This window comes from Genypterus blacodes, unplaced genomic scaffold (assembly GCF_046128005.1).
Source record: "Genypterus blacodes isolate CSIRO-AG114 ecotype Tasmania unplaced genomic scaffold, CSIRO-AGI_Gbla_v1 ptg000067l_1, whole genome shotgun sequence".
NCBI classification, from domain to species: Eukaryota; Metazoa; Chordata; class Actinopteri; order Ophidiiformes; family Ophidiidae; genus Genypterus; species Genypterus blacodes.
Window position 1 is genome coordinate 9,407,501 of NW_027466879.1, and position 23,783 is coordinate 9,431,283.

The window sequence follows — 23,783 nt, forward strand, 5'->3', positions numbered from 1 at the left end:
CCTCATGCATTTTTGAACAGGTCTGGAGACAGGTCTGCCCTGTGCACTCATGTTGCATTTCCCTAAACTGTATTTTTCTTTAACCTTCGGGAGTCTAAAGTCATCAATGCAATTGAATGTAACTGACAAACCGACTCAAACAGCTGAGTAGGATTCTGTTCTCTGGAAATGTTTGGTAAAATGTAAAAACACACACAAGCAGACACACACACAGATGACTCTCTCTACATCAATCCACACTGACCTCGTGTATTTCTGACCTTAACCCTATAATCTTACACTTAAAATGAATGGTTAAATCTGATGAGTTTCCGTAATTGATACTGTATATGTGCAAATTGTCCCCGCAACAATATAAATACCTAACATACACAAACACGGACACACACATTGGTGAGACTATCATAGATCATTTTTCTTAGGACCTACTGATTTTGCGTAAACAAACATGATAACACTTGGCGACTGTGTGTTGATGCTGAGATCACAGCAGTGGTGCCATCAAAGAGACCATTACTACTTTTCTTTGTACTGCCCCTGTGGTACACTGTGGTATTGCATGCTGCGTGAGCATGCTCAGATGGACCACAGGATATAAACTCACAGTGTGTTGTCATTCTCCATCTCCCTAATCACCCTCAAACCTTTTCATCTTCCACACTGGAGGGCAGCTGCTCCACACTGACCCTCTGTGTCCTCACCAAACCAGGTACAATGAAAATGTCTCATTTAATTAACAAATCTCAGTTTTTTTTCTAACGGCCTCTTGTGGCTGTCAAGCAGGACCAAAACTTCAAATCTAGAAACAGCTCTCTCTCTTTCTCTCTCTCTCTGGCATACACACACACACACACCTCCTGCCGCGAGCTTTCACAGGCTGTAATTACCTCCCTGGAAAGAAAAGATAGTGCCAAAAGGAGATATGAGGAAAGGACAAAAGTCGTTTCAAGCTAAAAATACTCCAATAACATTTGAGTCGTATCCCATCAGCTCACTTCTACTAATACTAACACATGAGAGTGAGTGAGAGAGGAACGATCTCGCATCTGCGTAGATACATGACAATGTCTAAAAAAAAAACACGAAACCCTCAACCCCACGGTTGCCATGGTTACAGGCGGAGGTGAATGGTGGAGGAGGTGATAATGGATTCAGTGGGAACAGAGATGGCGAGATCTGACAGAATAATGCATTTACCTCTGCTTATGTTCACTCCATGGCTCTGTGGTTGGAGTTACACTGCTGCAAGTTTATTTATCTCTCTGATTCTATAGGACGGCAGCAAAATGTGAATGATCGATAACCAACAGAGCTGGAAGAACTATTTTAAGTAAGTATAATTAGGAATACTAATAGTATTCCATCTCATATGTCCGATTAAAAAATAAATTATATTGCCAATTGCTTCCTAATTTTGTACCAATTACAGCTGAACTAAATTACATAACACTTAATTACTTAATACTGTGAACAAAGGTATTAATAATTAAATTGTCAAAAATAATAATAGCACCTTTCATCAGCTCAAGCTTTTACAAAATTGAGGAAAATCTGAAAAGCCCATGAAAAAGTTGTTAAACATATTTTACTTTTGCTTTGCCGCAAAGTAGTTTAAGGCAGTAAGCAGTAAAAACTGTAACAATAAAGAAGATACAAAGCGCTATAAATTCAAATGTTGCTTTATGTTTACGCCAACGCGCAACACATTTGAGCTGCGCTGCCCACACACCTGGTTAGAGCAACACACACCAAGCTTAAGGTCACTGAGCGCTCAGTCAGCATCTGTGTTCCAGTCTGTGGGTGTAACCAGCTCAGGCCTGACACAGCTGTCCAATCAGAACAGACCAAGCTTTTTGGCAGGTGTCTATCTTTGAATGGATGTCTATTACTTTGTGGAGTAGACGGCGTACCTTTATGTCGAGGCCATTGTAGTTGAGACTCATCCCACACTCATCTGTGATCTCTGTGATCTCTGACAGGTCGTCATCTTCAAACTCATCCAGGCTGATGTCATGGGTCAACCTGAGGGGGGGCACAGATGTTTGGAAAATTAGTGTCAATGCTCTGGGACTCACCTAATAATAATAAAAATGATGATGATGATTGAAACAAAGGGAGAGTAATCCAGACAATGAAATAATTAAGTTTTCAAAATAAAATATGGCTGTATAAAGACAAGTAAGATACAAAGTACAAAAACCTCCAGCATCATTCACTTCTCTGATGCTCAAGATTGTGATCGCAGGTTGACTGTTATCTGCATGCATCCTAAGGTATAGACAGGGGGTTTCAATCAAACTAAATGTCTAATACTGATTGAAAGCATGGCTAGACTTCCCAAAGCACATTTAAAAGAATGAGACTAGTATACAGTGTATTCCTTTGTCTCTTTGTGCCACAAATAGCTCACCAGCCGACGGGGAACAAAATTCATGTCATGTTGTCGTTGCAGCGGCTTAAGTCTGCATGACAGGGCAGGAAACGAGACAGGGATGAAGATTAACTGTCTGTCAGTGGTAGACAGTCCTGTGTCTGGGCTCCACACAATATCAAGCCTCTATAAATGACGTCAGATGTTTCAGGCAGGAGTCAGCGACATACAGAAATCTAAAGTCTACTGCACATACCAGGTCACAGTCAGTGTGTTTACATGCACTTAAATTATACTGCGATAAAAGCAATAAATGATCTGTTTCAACTGTCATGTAATACATCTTGATGCTATCGAAATTGGCAGAAACTAAAGTTTGCTTACTCGAGGAGCACACCTACATTATGCGCTTGTAAATTGATTTGTTGAGCCATGTAAACATCTTAATCTGTGTGTGTTTCCTCAATGGGCAGACTCGCCTCATTCTGAGATGAAGCAGCGGCTTGTGTTTACCCAGTTAGTGGCAGACTCCTGTTGGTTCCGTGCATGTATATGGCCTAATAAAGTTGCTATTAATCGCAGCATAGAGTGCATAGAAATGTACTGATTTACAGGACACTAAGATAACAGATGGAGTCTATAGGTCAGAGATTACCAGACATATTCAGCTCACGTGCAATTTTCAAAACAATGGACATCGTTCATTGCAGCCCTAGAAGTGTAACTGTGCTGTCCTTCGCTTGATGACAATAACGTTTAGTGCAGTGGTTCCCAAAGTGGGGGGAACGCTATTGTAGGGGGGGCGCGGCACGGGATCGGAAGAGGAGCGACATGAATAAGTACCGCCTCAGGTAAATGAATGAGGCGATACTTCTTCATCTCGCTGCAGGAGATATATATAGTAATAAACTTAGGTCATGTTAAAATGTTAATTGTCAATGTATAGTAACAACATGTGTCAAATAAATGTTGTTGTGTAAGTCTTACAATTTCCCTGTGGGATATTGTGCAGGGTCAGGAGCAACCTTAGCTCTGCGTCGCTGTGGCATCAGCTCAGCTGTTCACTGCAGGACGTTGCTCCAGTGGAAATGTGTTTTGTATTGTCCAGCTGTCTCTGGCAAAATTCAATTAGCCTTCAGCAAAATAATGCTTCAATTATCCGTGTGTTATTACGCTTGCATGTTATCTCTTTACCCAGCATCCTCTGGGACAGACAGAGACAGAAAGCGGGGCTTTAATTACAGCAAATGCTTTGGGAGAAAGGAAAGAAAGGATGACGGTGATCACAGGGATGTCCGAGAGAAAAACAGTGAACGTGGACAACGACGATTATCCTGCCGCTGGCCGACGCTGGTATCATTTCTGTAACGACATCAACACTGCAGCTGACTCCTCCTGCACGGCCCGACTGAGCAGCTGTGCAGCAGTCACATGCCAGAGGAGGGGCTTGGGAGTTAAAGAGGCCAGGTAGGCAGCTGTTTACCTTTTTAATGAGAAAGCCGGAGAGAGAGAGAGGGAGAAAACACTGACAAGGCTGAAAGGATCTCAAACATAGTATCTTCATTAAGAACTGTTCCCTCACTATCACCTCAGAACGGAATGTGCTTTAAGGAATTACCCGTGAATATGACTCGTACTCTGTATTTCATTCAAATTCCAGATCCCAACGACTGTCACCGGATAGGATTGAACATTGCCATTAGCTCAGGGATCCATGAGGGTCCAAAGTTCAAAGGTTCAAAGACCTACAGTCCCAGTAAGAAAACGCCAAATATCCACAGCTACAACATCAAAACAAACCATGTCAGTGACCTAGTTTAGACTTACATTTTAAATAAATTATGAAATTTTGTATCACTTTAAAATATTACACCACTTACATAGATGGCGATTCAAATGGAGCAAATATTATCGGCTGACTTAAGCCATTTCTATTGGCTATTGGTGGTGACATGCACGTTTCCCAACTGATTATGATCACAGACGGCGCGTGCAAAAACAACATTTGTCCCTGAAGTGAAGACAAACATGGTGTCTGGTCTCATCAGACCACACAGTGCCAGCATGGAGTGACCACTTGTGGTTCTAGGCGCCATCTGACCTTTTCTGTCCCTGGCAGATTTATGGGATTCGATCACGGGACACTGGCATTCTTTGGAACAACAACATTGTCAGCTTAGCAGTTCACTACAAATGTAATTCATTACTACACAGATGGATGCCTGGGAGAGAAATCAATAAGATCCTAGATGTGGCTCTGTCAACAGCAGCAGAAACAGGAAGGAGGGAAAGGAAAGGACAGTGGACAGATGCAGCCTCTGTCTCTCTTATTTTGACCCCAATTTACAGCTTTTCACCAAAACTGGAGCTCTACAAGGACAGAAGCAGGGACGAAGTCTAGGAAGGAGGAGAGGGGTGAGATAGAAGGAGGGAAGGTGAGAGGATGGAAGGAAGGACAAAGCCGAAGGGAGGCATGAAGAGAGGAGAGAATAGTGTGCAGGAAGATAAACCACCTGGATAGGGACGGACAGGGTGACCTGGTATTTGCCACAGTGCATTGTGGGTAAAGGCACTGGGGTGGGAGGGGGGGGGGATTGCAGAGGCCTCAGAGTACAAAACGCAGTAAATGACATCGTTCTTTTGGGGACCTTCTGTGACCTCTCGAACCCACAATGTCGTTTCAGAGCCGCCGACCTGACGGATTGTGCGTCGGTCCAACACAGTTATGAAGCGCTTGTGAGCCCAAGATGGAGCCGAGGATGCTCGCTGTGACCCGACTTCAACACACAGCGCAGTGTCCAGCAGAGGAGGGGGTAGATGCAAGCTCCCTCTGGGATATTACTACTGTAGCATATCCATTAAACACACACACACACACACACACACACACACACACACACACACACACACACACACACACACACACACACACACACACACACACAGCCGTCAGTGCTGACTCGTCCGGTCAGACATCCCAGTGTCAGAAATACTGTGTCATCAGTGAAAGTGATACACAGCAAATGATTGTGGGCCGTAGTAACACACCGACACAAACACTATCGCCCTGGCACCCATTACCTCCCTCACAGCACCCTGAAGACCACTCAGGCACCCCTGGGATACTGCTACCTGGCTGCCATGTCATCAGCCACTGGACACACTGATTCTGCCTAGAAAAACAAAGAGGAAGAGGAGGAGGAGGAGGAGGTTTTGATCTTCAGGAAACCCATCCCAGGTGCTGTGTTCCACGTTTTTGACCGTTTATGATGTAAAACAGCATTCGAGGGCAAACAAAGCAGCAGGGTGGATGTTTCAATCAGAGTGTGTGATGTTTTGGGATGAGCACCTGTGGGGGGTGAGAGGGAACGTCCATGAGTGTTACTCCTTCCCCACCTTGTTTCTGTGCGTGTGTGCGTGTGTGTGTGTTAATGAAGGACGGTGTGACCTCACGCTCAGGCCTGACCAGCCTCATTAGCGTTTAACATCACTACTGTATTTACACACACACACACTGTGCTTCCAAGTGTTGAATGCTGGTTTCGTGGCATACGTGGTCTGACGTATGGATCCATCTGATTGGACGTCAGCAGGTTTGTGTTGCGTATTTGGGGTCTGTATTCAGTGTTAAGTATGACATCATACTGGAATATTTTTTGTTGAGTTTTGCCTCTGAAACGGACCCCGCAAACGTAGTCTTTCAGTTGTGTTGTTATGATTCAGCGTTAAGTTATCACAGCTTCTTCTTCTCCACCATAAATTCCTCCGTTTACCCCCCACTGAGCAGATTACAAGGTTGTGTGCTGTCGGTCATTCATTTTTTTCCTCCCCGCGCAAGGACAGGAGGAGCAGGACGGTCCCGTACGATGCGTCATACCCAGATTCCCCCCTAACACACACACACACACACACACACTCACACATCCTGCTCATCCCCTGTACGCAAACAAACTCTGAAACACAAATCCATAGGTCCTAGATTTCCACTATCACATGGCATAGTATCACGGTTTGATTCTTTGATGTTTGGCTTGCACCGTCCTATTTTTGGTCAAATCCTGCAACAGCCACTTTACACTCTTCCTCTCTCCTCTCTCCTCTCTTCCTCTCTTCCTACACATACATAAACACACACACTGCCATACTGAGCATCCTCTCTGCTTCAAGGGCAAGGAAAGCGTTAAGATGAAGACAACACGGAACACGACATGAAGCAGTATCGTAAAGCATGTTAGCACTCACTCGCACACACACAAGGTCACACACAGCCATGTTGATCCATGCCATTAGTGACAATATGAGAAGAGCGTGCACGAGAAAGAGAGAGAGAGAGAGAGAGAGAGAGAGAGACAGAGAGAGAGAGAGAGAGAGAGAGGGAGAGAGAGAAAGAGAGAAAGAGAAGCCGTACCATTTCTCCCACTGATCCTCCATCCATCCCTCTCCTCCTTCCCCTCCTGACTCCATGCCGGAAGAGTGAGGAGGGCATCCACAGCCGAGAGGAGAGAAGAGAAGAGAAGAGAAGCGAAGGAGTGAGGGGGGTGGAAAGTGAAGGAGGGAGGGAGTCAGGGAGGAAGGGAGGGAGGGGCAAACAGGAAGACCGAGAGAGGGAGGAGGAGGTGCAGCTCGCCCGGGCAAATATGAGAGATAAGAGTGAGATCCAAAGAGAGAGGAGAAGAGAAGATGATGGGGGATATTTTGGAATAAGATGAAGCCGCAGAAGAGGAGTATAGTGGTTACATAATCCACTCCTCCCTCCCTCTCCCTTTCTCTCCCTCTCTGTCTCTCTCTCTGATGTTCTCGCTGTCCTGTGAGCCTCAGATTTACAACACTGCAGGAAAGTGCTGCTATTAGCAGAGCATCAGAAAGCCAAAACAGAAGAAACACCAGCACACCGCTCTCTCTCTCTCTCTCTCTTTCTCTCCCTCTCTCTCTCAGCACAGCCCCGCTCAATTATTCATGAACCTCATCGAACACGCACGACCACCTCCCATCCTGTCCCCTCTCTCCCTCTCTCTCGCTCCTCCTCCTCCTCTTCCATTCATTCTCTCCATTCTCCTCTTCTGCTCGACTCCTCTCCTTCGCGATCAGGAGGCAGCAAGTACATCTGCTTCGACTCCAAATCAATGTAGATGTGTGCAGAAGCTCAGCTGTACACTTCACTGACCCCTCGACCTCTACTGACCTTCACGCACAGAAGCTCTGAGATGCTGTGTGTGTGGGTGTGTGTGTGTGTCTGTAATAAGCAAATGTTGACCGCTGACATGTCAGTCGTGCTCTACAATTCATTAACTCCCTTATGTTAGCTGATTAGGTGTGATAACGTTGTCCAGTATCTTTTTGTTGTGATGTAATCTTAAAGGGTTTATATCACTCAGAGTGGGTTGCCAGTTTTGTCCATTTTCATAACCTTCTCACCTGTTTTTCTGTGACTCATGAATGGATTGAGACTCGCTCACTAAAGCTACGCAGATACAGAACGTATAGAAAGAACCAAATGCCAGGCGCGCAGTTTCACGTTTCCCTCTATGGTTTGTACCTTCTGTGCTGCCATATGGACATAGAGCCTGACCACAGCACCCAGCCAGAAGCTACACACACACACACACATTTGACATCACTGTGTACATTACAGGGTAGTGCATACATTAGTAGTGGCCATGCAAAAAAGGGTGTGAGGCAGTAGCTCAGTGGGTAGAGCTTCCGCTTGAGAACCGGAGGGTTGCCGGTTCGAGTCGCTGCCGAGGTGCCCCTCAGCAAGGCCCCGAACCCTCAATTGCTCCCCCCTCTGCAAAGGGTGGTAATGTAAGTCGCTTTGGATAAAAGTGTCTATTTGACACTGAACCTTACTGTTAATCCGCAAGACGAATATTTAAAAAGCTATAAAAAAGCTCCTTACATTCCTGTGGCGTGAATGTAATAACTGAGCGAGCGTTACCATGACAACATAGTTGAAACGAATGGCATAATGATCTGACATTAGGATGTAAAGTGGTAATAAGGTTCACATGGTGATATCATTTCATAAACTCTTTCTTGCTCTTACATTATTACCGCACATTGTAGTGGAGAGCCTGAGAGATTACATACATACGTTTGAAACGGTAAATAACGCGATCAGCCACTATTGCGATTTGTGTTTGTTAGACCTGATAATTAGACTGCACTATATTTTTACAGTGACAGGGGTGTGTGTGTGTGTGTGTGTGTGTGTGTGTGTGTGTGTGTGTGTGTGTGTGCGCGTGTGTGTGTGTTGGGGAGTTGTGGGGGGTGGCATTGGTTGAAACTCACTGTGTCAGCAGAATAGAGCGCCAGCAGTAAATAATCCGCAGGAAGCGAACCGCAAAGAGAGCAATTACTGTCCACACTGTCAGCTCCCTGTTCACGTCGGCTCATTTCTTTAAATTCTCTCACTATCTCTCTCTCTCTCTCTCTCTCTCTCTTCCTGAGGAGAGACGAGATGGGAATACTACAATGAATGAAAACCTTGACATCATGGGGACAAAAACTAATCTTTCCATCTCTCTTTCACAACACGCCCCCTTTACTGGACATCCTTTTCTATAGCCGACACCCTGTGAATCCATCTTTTTAGGGGAAACTGCCTTGAAAAGAACAGAAAAGCAAATAAGGTAAAAAAGGAGAAGAGAGAAAGGGCAGATAGTGTGTCAATGGCTGTGGGGGGAGGGGGAGGGAGGTCCTTGTAGAGAGCTCTGGTTTCATGTCTATACGCCTTCAGACATGCCGTTCACATATTTTTCAACACACCACTATCACACCAAGAGAGAGAGAGAGAGAGAGAGAGAGAGAGAGAGAGAGAGAGAGAGAGAGAGAGAGAGAGAGAGAGAGAGATCCTACATGTCACGTGTGTAATTTGTGCACACTGAGCAACAAAACAGCTGTGTGTTGTTCAGCATCCAGCGGCACGTTGGGGAATTCGAACTGCAGCATGAATGAAAACATGCCAACGTATGGTTTCACTGGGACACGGCCCGAGAGAGAGAGAGAGAGAGAGAGAGAGAGAGAATGAGAGAGAGGGGAAGAGAGAGAGTGTGTGTCTGTGTGTATAGGGGGGTGGTTTCTGGTTTCCTTCTCTGGTGACCTTCCATTTAGTCGCCAATATAAATGTAATTGTGGTGATGAGCTACAATATGTTCAATTTGTGATCAATATCTTCTGATTTAAAGAGAGGAAGTGATTTTTTTTTCCTGTTTGGTTTCTCATTAAGTATTGATGCATCGTATAATGGTTTTATTGTTTTGTTTTGTGAACCAATACAGCTGTAATATATTGCTTTTGCTTCTGTAACATCATATTTAGTTGACTTGCTTTATCACCTATGTGTATGTTTACTGTTGTTCTAAAGTCCACAAGTTGTTTTTCACCATAACATAGCAGCATTTGGTATTTCACGTTTTTTCCTGCTGTGTTTACAAATGTTAGTGATATATGTGTATCACAGTACTAGAACTGTGTATGACTTTGTGGATGACAGTGAGTTCCTATCCCATGTTTGAATGTTGAGGGTGGTTGGTTTACATCTTTGTGCTGTTTTATATGGCTTCCATCACTCTTATCCTTCCATTTGTTTTGATTTGTGTTCTGTTTGATTCTATATAAAGTAAGGGCTCTTCTTTCTTCTGCACATCAGAGGAATCAAATTGTGGTGCAGCGTCTGAAGCCACAGATGAAAAGCAAAAGGATGGCTGTAGATCTGCACGTGGCTCAGCTATGAGCTAATGAGACAGAAACAGACAGAAAGCTGCAGGGATCCCGAGAGAGTGTGAGTGTGCGTGTGCGTGTGCGTGTGTGTGTGTGTGCGATGGAGGGGGGATGTACTGTCTCAGTGGGGAATATTGATTACAGGCCTCATTCCACTCTGCAACGCCACTGAAGAATCACAACTTCTCAGACATAATGTGACTGCATACCTGCAAGCATACGTGTGTGTGTGTGTGTGTGTGTGTGTGTGTGTGTGTGTGTGATTGAGTGACACGTTGATCTATATTATTGAATCTTGCAATCCATCGCTCACTCATCTTACAGGTTGGAGTTGCAGCTTAACTAGTTCTACTTCAAACTGATTGAATGCACCTGGCAGCCTGAGTTACTGATACATGTCCAGGTGTGCAGCTAACAGTTGTTTTCTATCTATGCAATCATATGAATGCCTGACATAAATGCCCGCAAGTGATTTCTCCAAACAATTAGAGCATTCTCGGAGCAGGTGCAGAACCCAGCAGTAAAAACATATTACATTAACTTTCAATTGTTTTGTACCCCAAATCACCTCGCCTCCTACTGGCCTGACAAATATGAACTAAGCCTTAAACACACAGCGTTAAGCATGGGAATAAAATAGCAGCTTTACCCAAGAAAACCTCAGTACCCACAGTAAAAACAGAGGTCTCTCTCGTATTATTATAGTAAGGAAATTGGTGATATTATAGTAAATACTATAGGAACAAGGTTTTTTTTTGGAAAGAGGTCATATTGATTATTGAACCACTGTTATGCACCATAAATACACTGCAATTTATTCTAGGACTGTGGCAGGAACATAGCAATCGTTTTGGGTATATAAAACACAATTCAAGTCCCTTTAGGAATGTTACTATAGCGATTTGGACATCAAAACGCTATTTAATATAGAGGGTCAGTGAACTGATTAAGCCAAATGTGCACCAAAACACAGCATACAGCATAAACACACTTCATTAGGATGCTGTGTCTCTTTAGGTTTCTATTTGAAAATTACAGCAATTCATTTGGTTGTCGAGCTCATCGTGCAGCCACAGAACTACAGATACAATCCTTTTATTTGAATTTTAAATAATCCATAAATCAGACTACAGCAAGCCCACTAAAGTCAATATTATGGATTTGGGACTCGTTGAAACACCGTGCAAGTATTAAAGGGATTTATTTGTTAGAGCAGAATAACAAAAAGTGACATTAAAAATGTATGCGGGGAACTGTGGCGAGCGGAGACACACCCAAACAGAACAACACGACCAACACAGCTTGAATTTTACCCGCAAAGCTGCGGCTCAGATCAGGCAGCAGCAGCGGCGGCGGCATCTGCAGCTTCGTCTCTGCAGAGCCGCGCTGCCTCATCGCTCATTCCGCCTCCAGCGCGTTGACAGGCGGGCCGAGCTGGCGCGCCGCTCGCCGCCGCTCACCGCGCCACCTCTGCCGGATTCTTACCTGAAGCTGGCCGGGGAGTTGACCTGGATGTTGCCTCCAGACGGCGGCGTGCTCTTCCTCTTCTCTCTGTCCGCCATGCCGCCGCTAGTGTTCCTCCATCGGTGTGTGTGTGTGTGTGTGTGTGCACTCACTGACACCTGAAGGAGCAGAGATGAGAGATTCAGGGATGCCTTCATGGGCTGTGGGAAATATGGGTACTCGCTCACAATAGATCGCCAGATTTTTTTTGTGTCTGTGGAAAAACTCAATTAAATCAAGTCATTCTATGAATATTATTGTAAAGCAGTATTTAAAGGAAGTTTGGCTGTAGCTCAAATGATTAAGCTGTGTAGGTATGGATGGATGGACAAAAACAGTCCGCTCTCGTTTTGGGCTTTCATGTTTACCTTGAGTGTTGTACCTTGGGCGTAAAGACTTTTTTCTATCATTCTTGGGAATGAACATGGCTACCTCTATCGCTCTATTTTTCTCCATTCTTAAAAGTAAATCACACCCTACATTTTGTTATTTTCGCGGAAAGGTTGTCCAAGAACTGTTGGGCATATTGGGCATATTTGCTCCCCTTCATGTGTGGCATATTTATTTATTTATTGACTAAGTTTGAATTAATTACTGACATTGCAGAGTTTCCGTAGTGTAGTGGTTATCACGTTCGCCTCACACGCGAAAGGTCCCCGGTTCGAGACCGGGCGGAAACATTTATTCTGACAAAAAATATCACATCTATACACACAAAATCTGTTGACACAATTTAGATTAACTTCCTTAATAACTATTCGTCACGTTTCTTTTCTATAATAATTCCATCATTAATAATATAACCATTTGTTATAGAATACAAACTACAAATACCTCATATCTTACGTTTGTTAGTAACAATGACGTAGTTAATAACCAAACACGCAACAGTCAATATAAAGTCACACCAGGATCGGAAAACAAGCATAAGCAAAAAGGCTTAAACCAATATAGTGATGTCGGATAAATTCCAGCAGAGGGCGCAATTGAACAAGGAAATGCATCCATTTAGCAGATCTCTGTACCAGCTCATCCGGTGCAAATCGGGTCCCGGGGGGGGGGGTTGGGAGAAACGCAGGACACGCCCCGGAGAAACAGACAGACAGACAGACAGACAGACAGACAGACAGACAGACAGAAATGAGGCAAATCAAACCACAAATCAATTTTACTTGACTTGGAGAAATATGACTCACAACTAATATTGTAAAAACATGTCATCCTTCCTATTAACGTGGAACAGAAAGAGCTCATTGAAAACCACCTGAGGAAAATTTCAGAAAGAAAAATGTAGCTGATTTTAGACTTCAGTTTTTGTGTTAAATATTAGTGAAATCCTTTGTTTTGCAAAGGGAACATGCACTTGTTTTTGGTTAAATGACTGAGTTGTGTGCATGCATGTGTCTGTTTGTGCATGTGTGGGAATGGGTACTTAAATTATTACTAAATAAGTCAAATTAAACCAAAAGGAACTAAGAAACGAGATAGATAGATAGATAGAGAGAGAGAGAGAGAGAGAGAGAGAGAGAGAGGGACAGAGACAGAAAGACAGAGAGACAGAGAGATAGAGAGATAGATGGTCACTCCTTGTCCCTGCTTCAAAGAAGAAATTAGATTAGGCGGTGTGAGAGGAGAAAACAGATTAAAGCCAATAACCGTGAGCTTTCTTCTTTCACCCTGAGCAGCCTATGATGGATGAGGGGAAGACAATCCTGTTATTTCATTTGTTTCATTAGCACCCATACACACGCAGGCTCCCCTTGGCCCCTCGACCTCTGGTCAGGCCCCAGAGTCACAGGGCCACAGTCATTCCTGAACTCACAGAAAAGACAGCAGCACAAAGGTAATTTGATTGAGACTCTGGTCCATATGGCTGAAGGCTGAGGTGGCTACTAGTCCAGCTGCTAGGCCACTGGACCACCACACAATGACAACTGAGGCGCCCCAAAACAAACATGCTGAATGGAGTTAAGGTGAGAGGGGTAATACTTTGTGGGTGGTGGGTGGTGGGTGCTTCTTAGCTCCTGGGACTTATAAGGAAAGATTAAACAAAATAGTTAATATCGACGGTTTGAAACTTTAAAATTTTTGGAATGCTGATAATTCATGTAATCACAGACAATATGTCAATACATTCCAATCGTATTGTAAAATTATCGACCCATTCATGTATATAAAATCTGAGATTGAGAAGTTGAAAGCTTTCAAGTAAATTATAAAAATGTTTTTCATTTCTAAAACCATCAATATCAGTTTTTAGGGGACTTTTAAGAGAATCAGCATTTCTAGGGTTAACTGATCAGTGTGTAATCGGCAGTGGTCCACGGTTTCCATAGAGACGCCATCACATTCATGTCACTGCATGTCAATCCTGAGGTATTTTTATCCTGTTGACCATTTTTCAGTTTAAGTTCACAACTTCACAGGAAAATCTGTTGATGCATTGAAAACTTCATTACATCAGAATCTTGAAATTGCACTGTTCAGGTAAAAGGTTTACTCAGAGTAACTGTTTTGAATGTAGAATGTATTAATCAAGAACATTTTTTTGAATGAATGGATTTGCCTCTGAATCCAATAGTATATAAACAAATAGTTTTCCAGCAGACCTAATGAATCTACTCAAGGGCCCTTAGCAGCACTTGGGGTCCCACTTTCCAAACTGCTGGCATGGTCTCCATCCCACCAGCCCCTCTTCTCAGCCTTATTTAAAGAGGATATGTGGCATGAAAACACCCACTCGCCATTCTGTCCTTTGTCCTCTGACAAGTCAATGGAAGAGCCCACGAGCAAGACAGTGTCCTGTGCTCGAGGAGCGAGACCACAGAGGAACAAACTGTCTAAACTGCCATATGATAACTATTAATGAGGTTTTATTGGGTCATGCAACTTGAAAATAACACAGGATTTGCCTGTGCAGAGAAGCTCCGAGTCCCAGTCCTTAATAAGAAATGTGCAAAATGTGTGCAAAACGTAGGGATATCCAACTGTAATTTAGGGCAGTCACACCAGTTGTATGCCTTTGTAAGACATGCTGTTGTATTGTCCCACAATGCAAAACATGGAGCTCACAGCAGGTAAAAGTTTTAACAAAAACAAAGACTGAATAATGATTTTTTTAAATTGGATGCATAAAAGAATTACAAACGTAAATATAGCCCTGCTATATATTTTTTATTATATTTATACAAAATAAAATCTCTTTTCAAAGAACAGAATAAAGCATATGGCATAAAACATACACTGTACACCTTTACAATGTCCTTTTTACACAATTATTTACATCATAATTAAATAGAGGGGGGCGCTTCTGTGTGGAGTTTGCCTTTACTCCACTTGCTGTGATCGCTCCCCACTTTCCAAAGTCCAGCAGGTGAGTGGATTTACCCAGGCTGTTGCTTCTCACTCCTAATGCTGGGGTTGGCTCAGGATAAGGAGGGATGGTGAGGATGATAGATTAGTTGATGGATGGATGTTATGGCCAATTTTATTTCCTCTTTTCCACAATATCAGAGATGGCAAGATACAGATGAAGACTAAAGGCGTCCAGATTCCAACCAGTCCCACCAGTGCTGCAGGCTGTAGCTCAATAACTGTTGGAAAGAAAACAGTGATCAGGTTTAGTTTAACTTTGATGATGTACAAACAAAGTTGATTTAAAACGTAATAAAATGTTTTCCACTCTGTGATGTGTATTGAGTATGAAACACCTTTACCTGTCAAACCAGGAGGTGAAGTCTATCAGCTCAGGCTCCTCGCATCTCCCTCCGCCCTCTGAGGAGGAAGATGGCGAGTTTGGAGACGCGGAGCCGGATGACAGCGCGCTGCAGACGGTCAGAGAGGGCGAGCAGGCCCGGTCACTTTGAAACGCCTGGCCCTGCTCCAGGAGCCGCTGCAGTGCCCGGATGTACTCTACGGCGGAGCGCAGGGTCTCCACCTTGCTGAGCGACCTGTTGGCAGCCCCGCGGGGGACGTGCTGCCGCAGAGTCTGGAACCCCGCGTTCACCTGTCGAACCCGGTGTCTCTCCCGCTCGTTTCTCCGGGACACCGACTGCCGCGGTGGGTGCTGGACAGTGAAAGCCAAGCCCGTCCCCCCGGCCCGGCTGGAACTCTGTCTAGACCGCAGGGGAGTCTGTGCGCTCGCCGACGCCAACCCGGTTCTGGGTCCTGGTCCAAGACTTCCACGGTTCTCGGACGCGGACACGGGACTCTGTGAAACCAGTATCAGTGCACATTGGGTCAAATGCTGCGACAAAGCGGAGACTGATGCCGGTTCCATGGCTTTATATCGTCCTATATCCGTGTCCGTGCGCAATTACGTAGTTTGTAAGTGTTTAACGCAAGACTCACCCCACGCAGCATTTTATATGGAGACCCCCCCCAGGCCCCCCTCACGAGCCACGCGCGTGTCCCCCACTACACCGCTTCCACAACATGGGGGCGTGATCAGGACCGGGGCTTAATCTCCATAACAACAAAATCTAATTGATTGACCTCTATTTTTTACCCCCAACACTTCATCTCATCTAATTGGATGGACCGGCCCCCCTCGCCCCCTAGTGGATAATAACATCAAACGCACATCAGAAAGCATCAACAAAGAGTGAAGGCAGAACATCTGTGGGAAGAGTTCAAAGAGAAGAACCTGAGACGATGGAGAAGCTTATATCTATATTATATCTCTCCTTTCAAAGCGTAGTCAAGAGATGGCTCAAAGTGACAGAGTATATCTCTTAGTAATGTCTAACCTAAATATTTTCTTACTTCAAAAGTCAACTCATTATGTCACTTCTAGTGTCCAAGTGCTTATCATATGCAGTGGTTTCCACATCCATGATTATGGAATTGTTACCATAATGTTGCTTGAAGGAGATGTTTGTGTTGCACTCCATTTGAAAAAGGTTCATCCTCTGGTGAGCATAAATGTGGTCAGTGTGGTCATGGATGACTCTGGTTTTATTGTTTAACAGGACATCAATCAATCCATGTCATCCACCCATACATATGGAATAAAATAAAAAATACAGAGTACAGCATAAAAAACGCTTGATGCAAATATCACAAAATTAACATAGAAGAGCACCATTAATATATATATATTTTTTAAAACTTTAAAAAAATCTTTATAAAAAATATGTACAGAAAAAATGTCATTGCCACCAAATACTGCCAGACAAAGACTTCATCTTAAAAAACAAGGAGAAGATCAGACTAAATTAATTTAAATTTATGGACATAAAAGTTTGATCATTTGTTTTCATTGTCCCTTCAACAGTTACAATACAGATTATCACAACAACAACAACAACAACAACAACAACAACAACAACAACAACAATGACACTAATTGTTATTAATGTTAGTTTAAGACAAAAATGTCGCAGACTTTGAGGAATGCGGTAACATTATTTGTGTTCCATTTGAATCAGCTTATTGTGCATCTTGGCAGGTCGGCATTAACATTAGCTGCTGCTGCTCAACGTTTTTATCATCACATTTGAATAATTTAATATTAGAATTAGAATTGAGAAAATAAAAATGATAGACAGAAGAAGACAAATCAGAACTTGGTCTGCACATCTTTTGGGTTTACTTCATGATGTCAGCGTTGGAGAGGTAATCTGCGGTAGGGGGTTGGGAGGGGGTTTGGTCTGCTGGTAGGGGGACTCCAGCCTGCTGGATGAACTGCTGCAGGTTGCACTGCCTCAGCTCCTTGTTTAGGTCCTCAACCAGCTCCAATCTGTCCTGAACAAGGCAGGGAAAATCACATTACCATTACTTATGCAGCAGCGTCACACTGTCCAGTCTAAAATGAAGTTCTGATTGATGCATATGTATGCTCTTTTTTCATTGATGATTGATGATTATTTCTCATAGCTGTGTTTGTGTCGTAGGAGGAACATTACTGTTACAACGCTGTTTGTGTTTTGTTGGAGTGATTTGTGTCTGTGTCCAAGTCTTTTGGCCTTCTGTGTGTGTCTCTGCTGACCCCTAGTGGCAGCTTAAGCGTCTTTTGGTGAGAGTGATACTGCAGCTGATTTAAATATTCAGATTCAGCTCAGATACTCGGATTGATGAAATATTAGAAATATTAAACACACTATATACAACAGTTACACTATACTATACTGAATAATTAAGACTGTAGTTGGATAATTAGGGGTTGGGTGATATGGAGAGAATCTAATTGGGAGAGGTAATATACCTGTAAGATTTCCTCTGCAATGAAAAGCTCCTTCTTTGTTTTTGACAGCTTTGTGTCAAATTGTTGTACTTGCTGCTGACGGTAATCGAGCTCCTGCTTCAGAAGCACCAGCGTCTTGTCTGTCTTCGCCGGACTTGGCTGAGACCTCTGTTTGTGCACTTTAAGTCTGATGTCCTCCTCCAGGCGAACACCATGAGCCTCGAGCTCCTTGAGCTGTTGACTTTGGTTATCCACTGATGAGCTGATCTGGTCCAGACTTCTGTGCATATCTGGTTGATTCAGAGTGATATGAGAGAAAATACAACTTGATGAAGTCCATATCAAAGTAGAATAGAGAGCTCACACCTCCAACACAGATGCACAATCTGCTATGTTCGGTATTGAAATAATGTAAGAAATAGTTTCATCATTTCATAGCTGATAGCAGCCATTGAATCTGTCCTACCTGTGAATATTACGGATTTTCTACATTGGAAAATTGCACAAAAATGACATGAAGTCAGATTCATGGCCACTGCAATTTAAATGGATCTTATTTCTGTACCATCACCTGTAGGTCAAATGCTATCAAACTGGGCAGAATTTCCAATTTATAAGTGAACATGTCATCTAAATTTATATGGAACTGCACCATGTGTTCAAGATTGATGCCAGTTTATGCCAAGTACAAACAATTATGACAAATGACACAAACCAGTATGCAATATCACAAAGCAATCTTAGTAACGTTTTCAGGCTCTGTCAAATGTTCAAATATATTCTAGTCAACGTTAGTGGAAAGTCTGGAAGTACAGACGACTTACTTGGCCTAACTTAAATCTTATCAACTAGCAGACAACAAACAGAATCATTTCTTCATTGAAGGTTAAAGTGTAAGCTGATCTCAAAGTGTACCTTGTTCTTTATCCACCTCAGCCCGTAGCTGCTCCTCCCACTGCTGTCCATGCTTCAGATCCAACTCATTCTGCCTCAGTCTTTGCTCCAGTGATTCCAGTTCCTCCAGACCAAGAACCTCAACCGCTGACCCCTTGTGCTCCAAAGCCTCTGTCTCCCTCTCCAGAGCCTCAACCTGACTCTCCAGGTCTTGTAGCCTCCGCTGTTGCTTCAGTAACTGCTTAAATACCTCTTCTTTGGAAGGGTACGACAAAGGTGCATTCACAGGAGTCAGAGCATCGTGGAAAGGGACGGGGGACGCTCCTGGTTCTGGAGAAGATCTTGGGGATGGTGACCAGGATCTGTTTGAGTTAGTCTTCCTGGGAACTGCTGAGGGACCCAGATTGAATGTTAGAGCCTTTTGTGGATGCTTTCTTTTAAGGGGTTCAGACAGCGGGTGTCTGGGAAGCAGAGGGAGTTTGGATCTGCTTGGTTTGTCCTGACCATCAACCAGGCTGGGACCCGTCCTCTTCAGAATGAACTGAACCTCTGCAGCCAACTGTCCCAGCTGGGCCAGATGACGCAGAGGACAGTCATCAGCCACCAGGTGTCTCTCAGTGCCTCGCAACTTCAAGATTAGAATGTAACGTCCTGTCTGGCCTGAAGGAAACACAAACATGGAGCAACATGCAAATTAAGCAACATTTAATGACTGCGCATGTGTATTTGTTGTTTTATGGACTGTCCTTGTGTCTGTCTTGTCTTTGTGTCCACTCTTTTGCACCATTGACTTACCAATGGCTTGAGCCAGAGCGATGACCACATCCTGACAGGAGGTGTTCAGTGACAGGCCACACACCACTCTGACCACGCCGTCCACCCACACCTTCAGCTCCATCACACACACTCAGCACCACCCGAATCCACCAGTCACCTGTACAGAGACACACACACACACACACACTTTGGTAAGATTAACCAATCAGAGAACCACAACCCTGCACTTAACTTGTTTATTATGCAATTAATATGTATCTGTTATTTTCTCTTTTAAGACAGGTGTTTGGTGTGTGTGTGTGTGTGTGTGTGTGTGTGTGTGTGTGTGTGTGTGTGTGTGGTAACCACAGGGGCCCTCAGGGTTTCCTCTTACGTTTTTGTTTCAGTCAGTGACATGAAACATTAAATACATTTACAAGTCTTTCCACGTGTTTACTGAGCATAGCACTAGATTAGAATGTAGAGTCTAAAACGTTTACTACACCTCATCGTACAAAAGGGTTGGATTTAAAAACAATGATACACTTATGAGATACATATTTGCCCTGCAGGCTCCAGTGGATGAATTCTGGTTCTTCCACTTTGGAGCAGAAGATGAGTGCAGCTGGTTTGGTATCAATCTGTGTGATGTGTTGAATTAGGAGATGTCATACGTGTGCAGTCAACTGGAAAGGATACGACCTCTGCAGGGTGCAAGTGTGGCCTTAAACTGTAATTAATCTCAAATAAAATAAACTGGACCTGATAACTGGAGAAAATAAAGCTGTATACCTTGTAAGCAGCTAAATGGTTAACTATTGGACATTTTGGCATCAGATGAATAATTATTACTTTACAAACTGACCTTTGTTAAAAACAGCTTTTCACATTAGTCATCCACCCACAACTCTATTCAACTGTGCTCATGATTTCAATAGAGTCCATTCTTTCTTGTTCTCTTTTATGTTGTACTAATTTACTGAGTAGCCTCATGAATTGTATTCATTTATTCTAGTCAGTGAGGTGAGGGTCTGAACTCCAAAAAACAAAAAGTCTTTTCTCAACCATTTTGTTATTGATTTACTGGTGTATGTATTTGTTTTACAGTGTTGTTTTATAGGTAGTAAATTAATGACTCCAGACAGACAGACATGTGTTTGTGGCTGTGTGAGCCTCTGTGTCTGCCTGCTGGTTGAAAGTTGAGAGCTGGGATCAGTGTATTGTATCACGCTCTCATGGTGTCAGTGTTATTTGCGCTGAGATTTTCTCACATAATACTTAAAGGAATGTCATGTCAACACACACTGGCTTTACACACTTTACCGCTGCCTGGCTTCTCACTCCATGGCAAAAGTCCATGATCGCTGCTGTATGGAAAGTGTGTGTGTGTGTGTGTGTGTGCGTGTGTGTGTGTGTGTGTGTGTGTGTGTGTGTGTGTGTGTGTGTGTGTGTGTGTGTGTGTGCGTGTGTGTGTGTGTGTGATGTATTCAGTATGTTTGACTGCAGTAAATGCTTGTCATGCTTCGATGCAGTTTTCTCACTTCAGGAAAGTGTTTGCGGTCACAGCAGAATGCAGCTGCTCAGCTTTTAACTCTCTGGAGTCTCAAGCTATTCTTGCAATTCAGTTTGGAATTCATTTGATACACAGCATCCATTGTTGAACAAAGATTCCAATTTCACTTGTTAGAAAAGACCTGTCACATTTTGGCAGTTTGAGGTAACAAGTATCAAACGATTAGTATTGGTGTCTTAGTTAGCAACAAACAGGCAAAAGATTTGTTCTAATGATAAGGAAAGTGAAAAGGAAACGTTATCCAAAATCTGCTTCAAATAGGATCCAACTCAACTCTGACGCATTTGTCTTCCTTCAACATTTCACCTGCTTGCTAGAGGTGAAAAAACAGGTCTCTAGTCTAGAATCAAGTAACACTTCACACAAATAACACTTCCAATTCTTCCATACATGTGATCCAATATGAAGCCTTCACACTCACAATGTAAACAACAAACGAGTCCTCAAATCAATGTGACGTTTAGGAGGCCGCAGAGAAATGACTGTAGAGTGCAAAGGGTTAAATTTCTGAACATGATTACTGTTTTTGAGCTCTAATTACATGTTGCGTTAAGTCATGTCCTTTCTCTGTATGCAGACAATGTGGACGTACACATATGACGTCTGTGATGATGCAGCGTGTCGCAGGTGTAGCAATGTCAAGGTTTCGTGTCAGTGAGTGAATGGTTAAATGGAGACCCTGAAGCGTCTGTGTCACAGATACAATGAAACCACACACAACTTGAAAAGCAGCTCATCGCCAAACAAAGAAATGAAGTGTAAGTGTGTGCTCTCAGCAAACTCAATTCCAATCATTAACCCTGCACATTTCTCACTTTGAGCACAGTCTCTGTCTGACTCACAGAGACAGTTACAGTACAGTTAATACACATTTTTAAAATTTAAATAATTTGACTGAACATTAAACTTTGAGCTAAATTCAGATACATATTTGATCACAGATGCACATTACAGGGGCCTTCACTGACTGAGTCAAATGATGAATGTGGTTTTAGGCTGCTTAAGGTTTGTTTACATCTATGATTTTGTAAAAGTAGAAGGAAAACAGTTCATAAAAACATTTTAAAAATCTTAATTGAGTTCTGGAATAACTTCAAGCCTCTGGGCTGTGTTGTCATTTGTGCCAAGACTATGAGAAACTGTTTGAAATGTGTTTACACTCCAAACCATATCTGAGATTGGAAATGTGAGTTCATCAAGTCTAGATGATAATCTGCACTTCCTAAATCAATATTTCCACTTTGTGTAGAATCTCTGTCATAGCAGCTAACGGACAAGCAGACTGTTTTTAAAGGTTGCAACAGATGCAGTGTATGTGTGTGTGCACGTGTGCGCGCTACTGCAAACAGAGCGGGAACACACACACACACACATTCACACAGGTTGGGTGAGAGCAGGAATGTAGCAGAACATGCAGAAATTCCTGCAGGCACTGGCCCCGCCCACTCAGAGCCCCGCCCACCAAAACTAGTGTTGACAAACTGAGAGGCTGACAGCTCAGTGTGACCTGCACACCATCACTTTCAACTTCATGTCAAAGGAACATCAGGGTCAAATAATTTCTGTTTCATAACCTTTTGACATGTTTAGGAACTTAAAGTTCTGTGCCAGAGGATGAGAAGTAATTTAGGTACAAGAGTGTGTTAGTTAGGCACTCATTATAAAGTCAATGATGCCCAAGATGTTTTTATGTATCTACTGTTTTATCTCATTTCTGTCTACATTATCTTTAAATCTTTTCATTTGCATTTTTGAGAGCATTGTCACTGAATAGTCTTAACAGCATCAATCTGAATAGGAATGAGGAATGAGTGATACATGTTTGTTTGTTAGAATGTTTGTCTTGTTGAAGTTTAGTTTTTGTAGAATATTGACTAAAATTGTCAGTTCATCAAGACTTTTTTTTAATTTCTAAAAATGATTTTTAATACAATACGCTTTCATTCCTTTACTTATTTTTCTATTGGTTTGTTTGCTTGTATTTGTATCATTTTCCCCCCATTTTTTGATTCTTCAATCCATTTTTGCATCTGTTTCGGTATATCTACGTAGAGTACAATATAAACTGTATTGTAACTATAAATGAAGTGTTCTACCGATCAATACATTTCTTAAATAATGGGTAGAACAAAAATATAGAATATGTCAATTAGATTAAAAAGCTCTGACGTCTTCATGATTCATAAAGGAGATTTTACACCACACAGTAACTGAGAGAAATGATGGAATTATGATTTGATTTGGATTCAAAACATTTCCAGCAAATGGGCCACAATTAGCAGATCTGTACTAAGCTTCCCATCACAGGAAACAATTCAACTGCAGTCACAAGTGTCGAAAGAAAAATCACTGAAGTGTGAAACCACAAAGAACCTAAAGAAGTTTGTTATTAAAGAGAAGATAAACTTTAGTCTGAAGCCAGCAGGAATATTAATGAGGAATTGTAGCTCTCACCTGTTGGTTCAGGCTCTGCTTCATCGGGAGCTCTCGTCCTGCCGCTTTGACCTGAACAGATACTACAATGAGGAGGAGGAGGGGGCGGAGGAAGAGGAATGAAGCTGTGGAATGCAGCACTTCTGGGTGTGCTGCATGACCTCTCGCTCTCGCTCTCGCTCTCTCTCTCTCTCTCTCTCTCTCTCTCTCTCTCTCTCTCTCTCTAAACAGTGATGTCACAGAAGAGGGAGGAAACTAGGTATTAAACTGACTTAACTTGTGCACTGTGCGTTACTTAAAGATACAGCATGTAACCTTTCCTGAGTCCTCAGTGACAAGCATTGTGTCTC

At 43.0% G+C, this 23,783-nt stretch overlaps 2 protein-coding genes and 1 non-coding gene across 4 annotated transcripts in view; 1 reads left to right on the plus strand and 2 right to left on the minus strand.

The window, feature by feature from the left end:
- The window catches only part of mapk8ip1b (mitogen-activated protein kinase 8 interacting protein 1b), a 28,584-nt gene extending 16,932 nt beyond the window's left edge, over window positions 1-11,652 (minus strand). The window contains exons 1-2 of the mRNA XM_076156355.1: window positions 11,576-11,652; window positions 1,911-2,022 (exon numbers count right to left, since the gene is read on the minus strand). Coding sequence (XP_076012470.1) covers window positions 1,911-2,022; window positions 11,576-11,652 — 189 coding nt within the window. The remainder of the gene's footprint in view (window positions 1-1,910; window positions 2,023-11,575) is intronic.
- Window positions 11,653-12,200: 548 nt separating this feature from the next.
- On the plus strand, window positions 12,201-12,273 carry trnav-cac (transfer RNA valine (anticodon CAC)). Its single transcript has one exon. It is a non-coding gene; the product is annotated as a tRNA-Val (tRNA).
- Window positions 12,274-16,530: 4,257 nt separating this feature from the next.
- LOC143005057 (ras association domain-containing protein 7-like) lies at window positions 16,531-23,591 on the minus strand. 2 transcript variants are annotated; one of them, XM_076156296.1, is made up of 5 exons: window positions 23,455-23,590; window positions 19,467-19,605; window positions 18,693-19,331; window positions 17,799-18,067; window positions 16,531-17,338 (listed from the first exon to the last, which is right to left on the minus strand). In XM_076156296.1, the coding sequence occupies exons 2-5, from the start codon at window positions 19,567-19,569 to the stop codon at window positions 17,183-17,185; spliced, it is 1,167 nt and encodes a 388-aa protein (XP_076012411.1). In that variant the 5' UTR covers window positions 19,570-19,605; window positions 23,455-23,590; the 3' UTR covers window positions 16,531-17,182. The 2 variants fall into 2 exon arrangements, with proteins under 2 accessions (XP_076012411.1, XP_076012412.1); XM_076156297.1 differs by having other exon boundaries at window positions 17,183-17,333; window positions 23,455-23,591.
- Window positions 23,592-23,783: the final 192 nt, after the last annotated feature.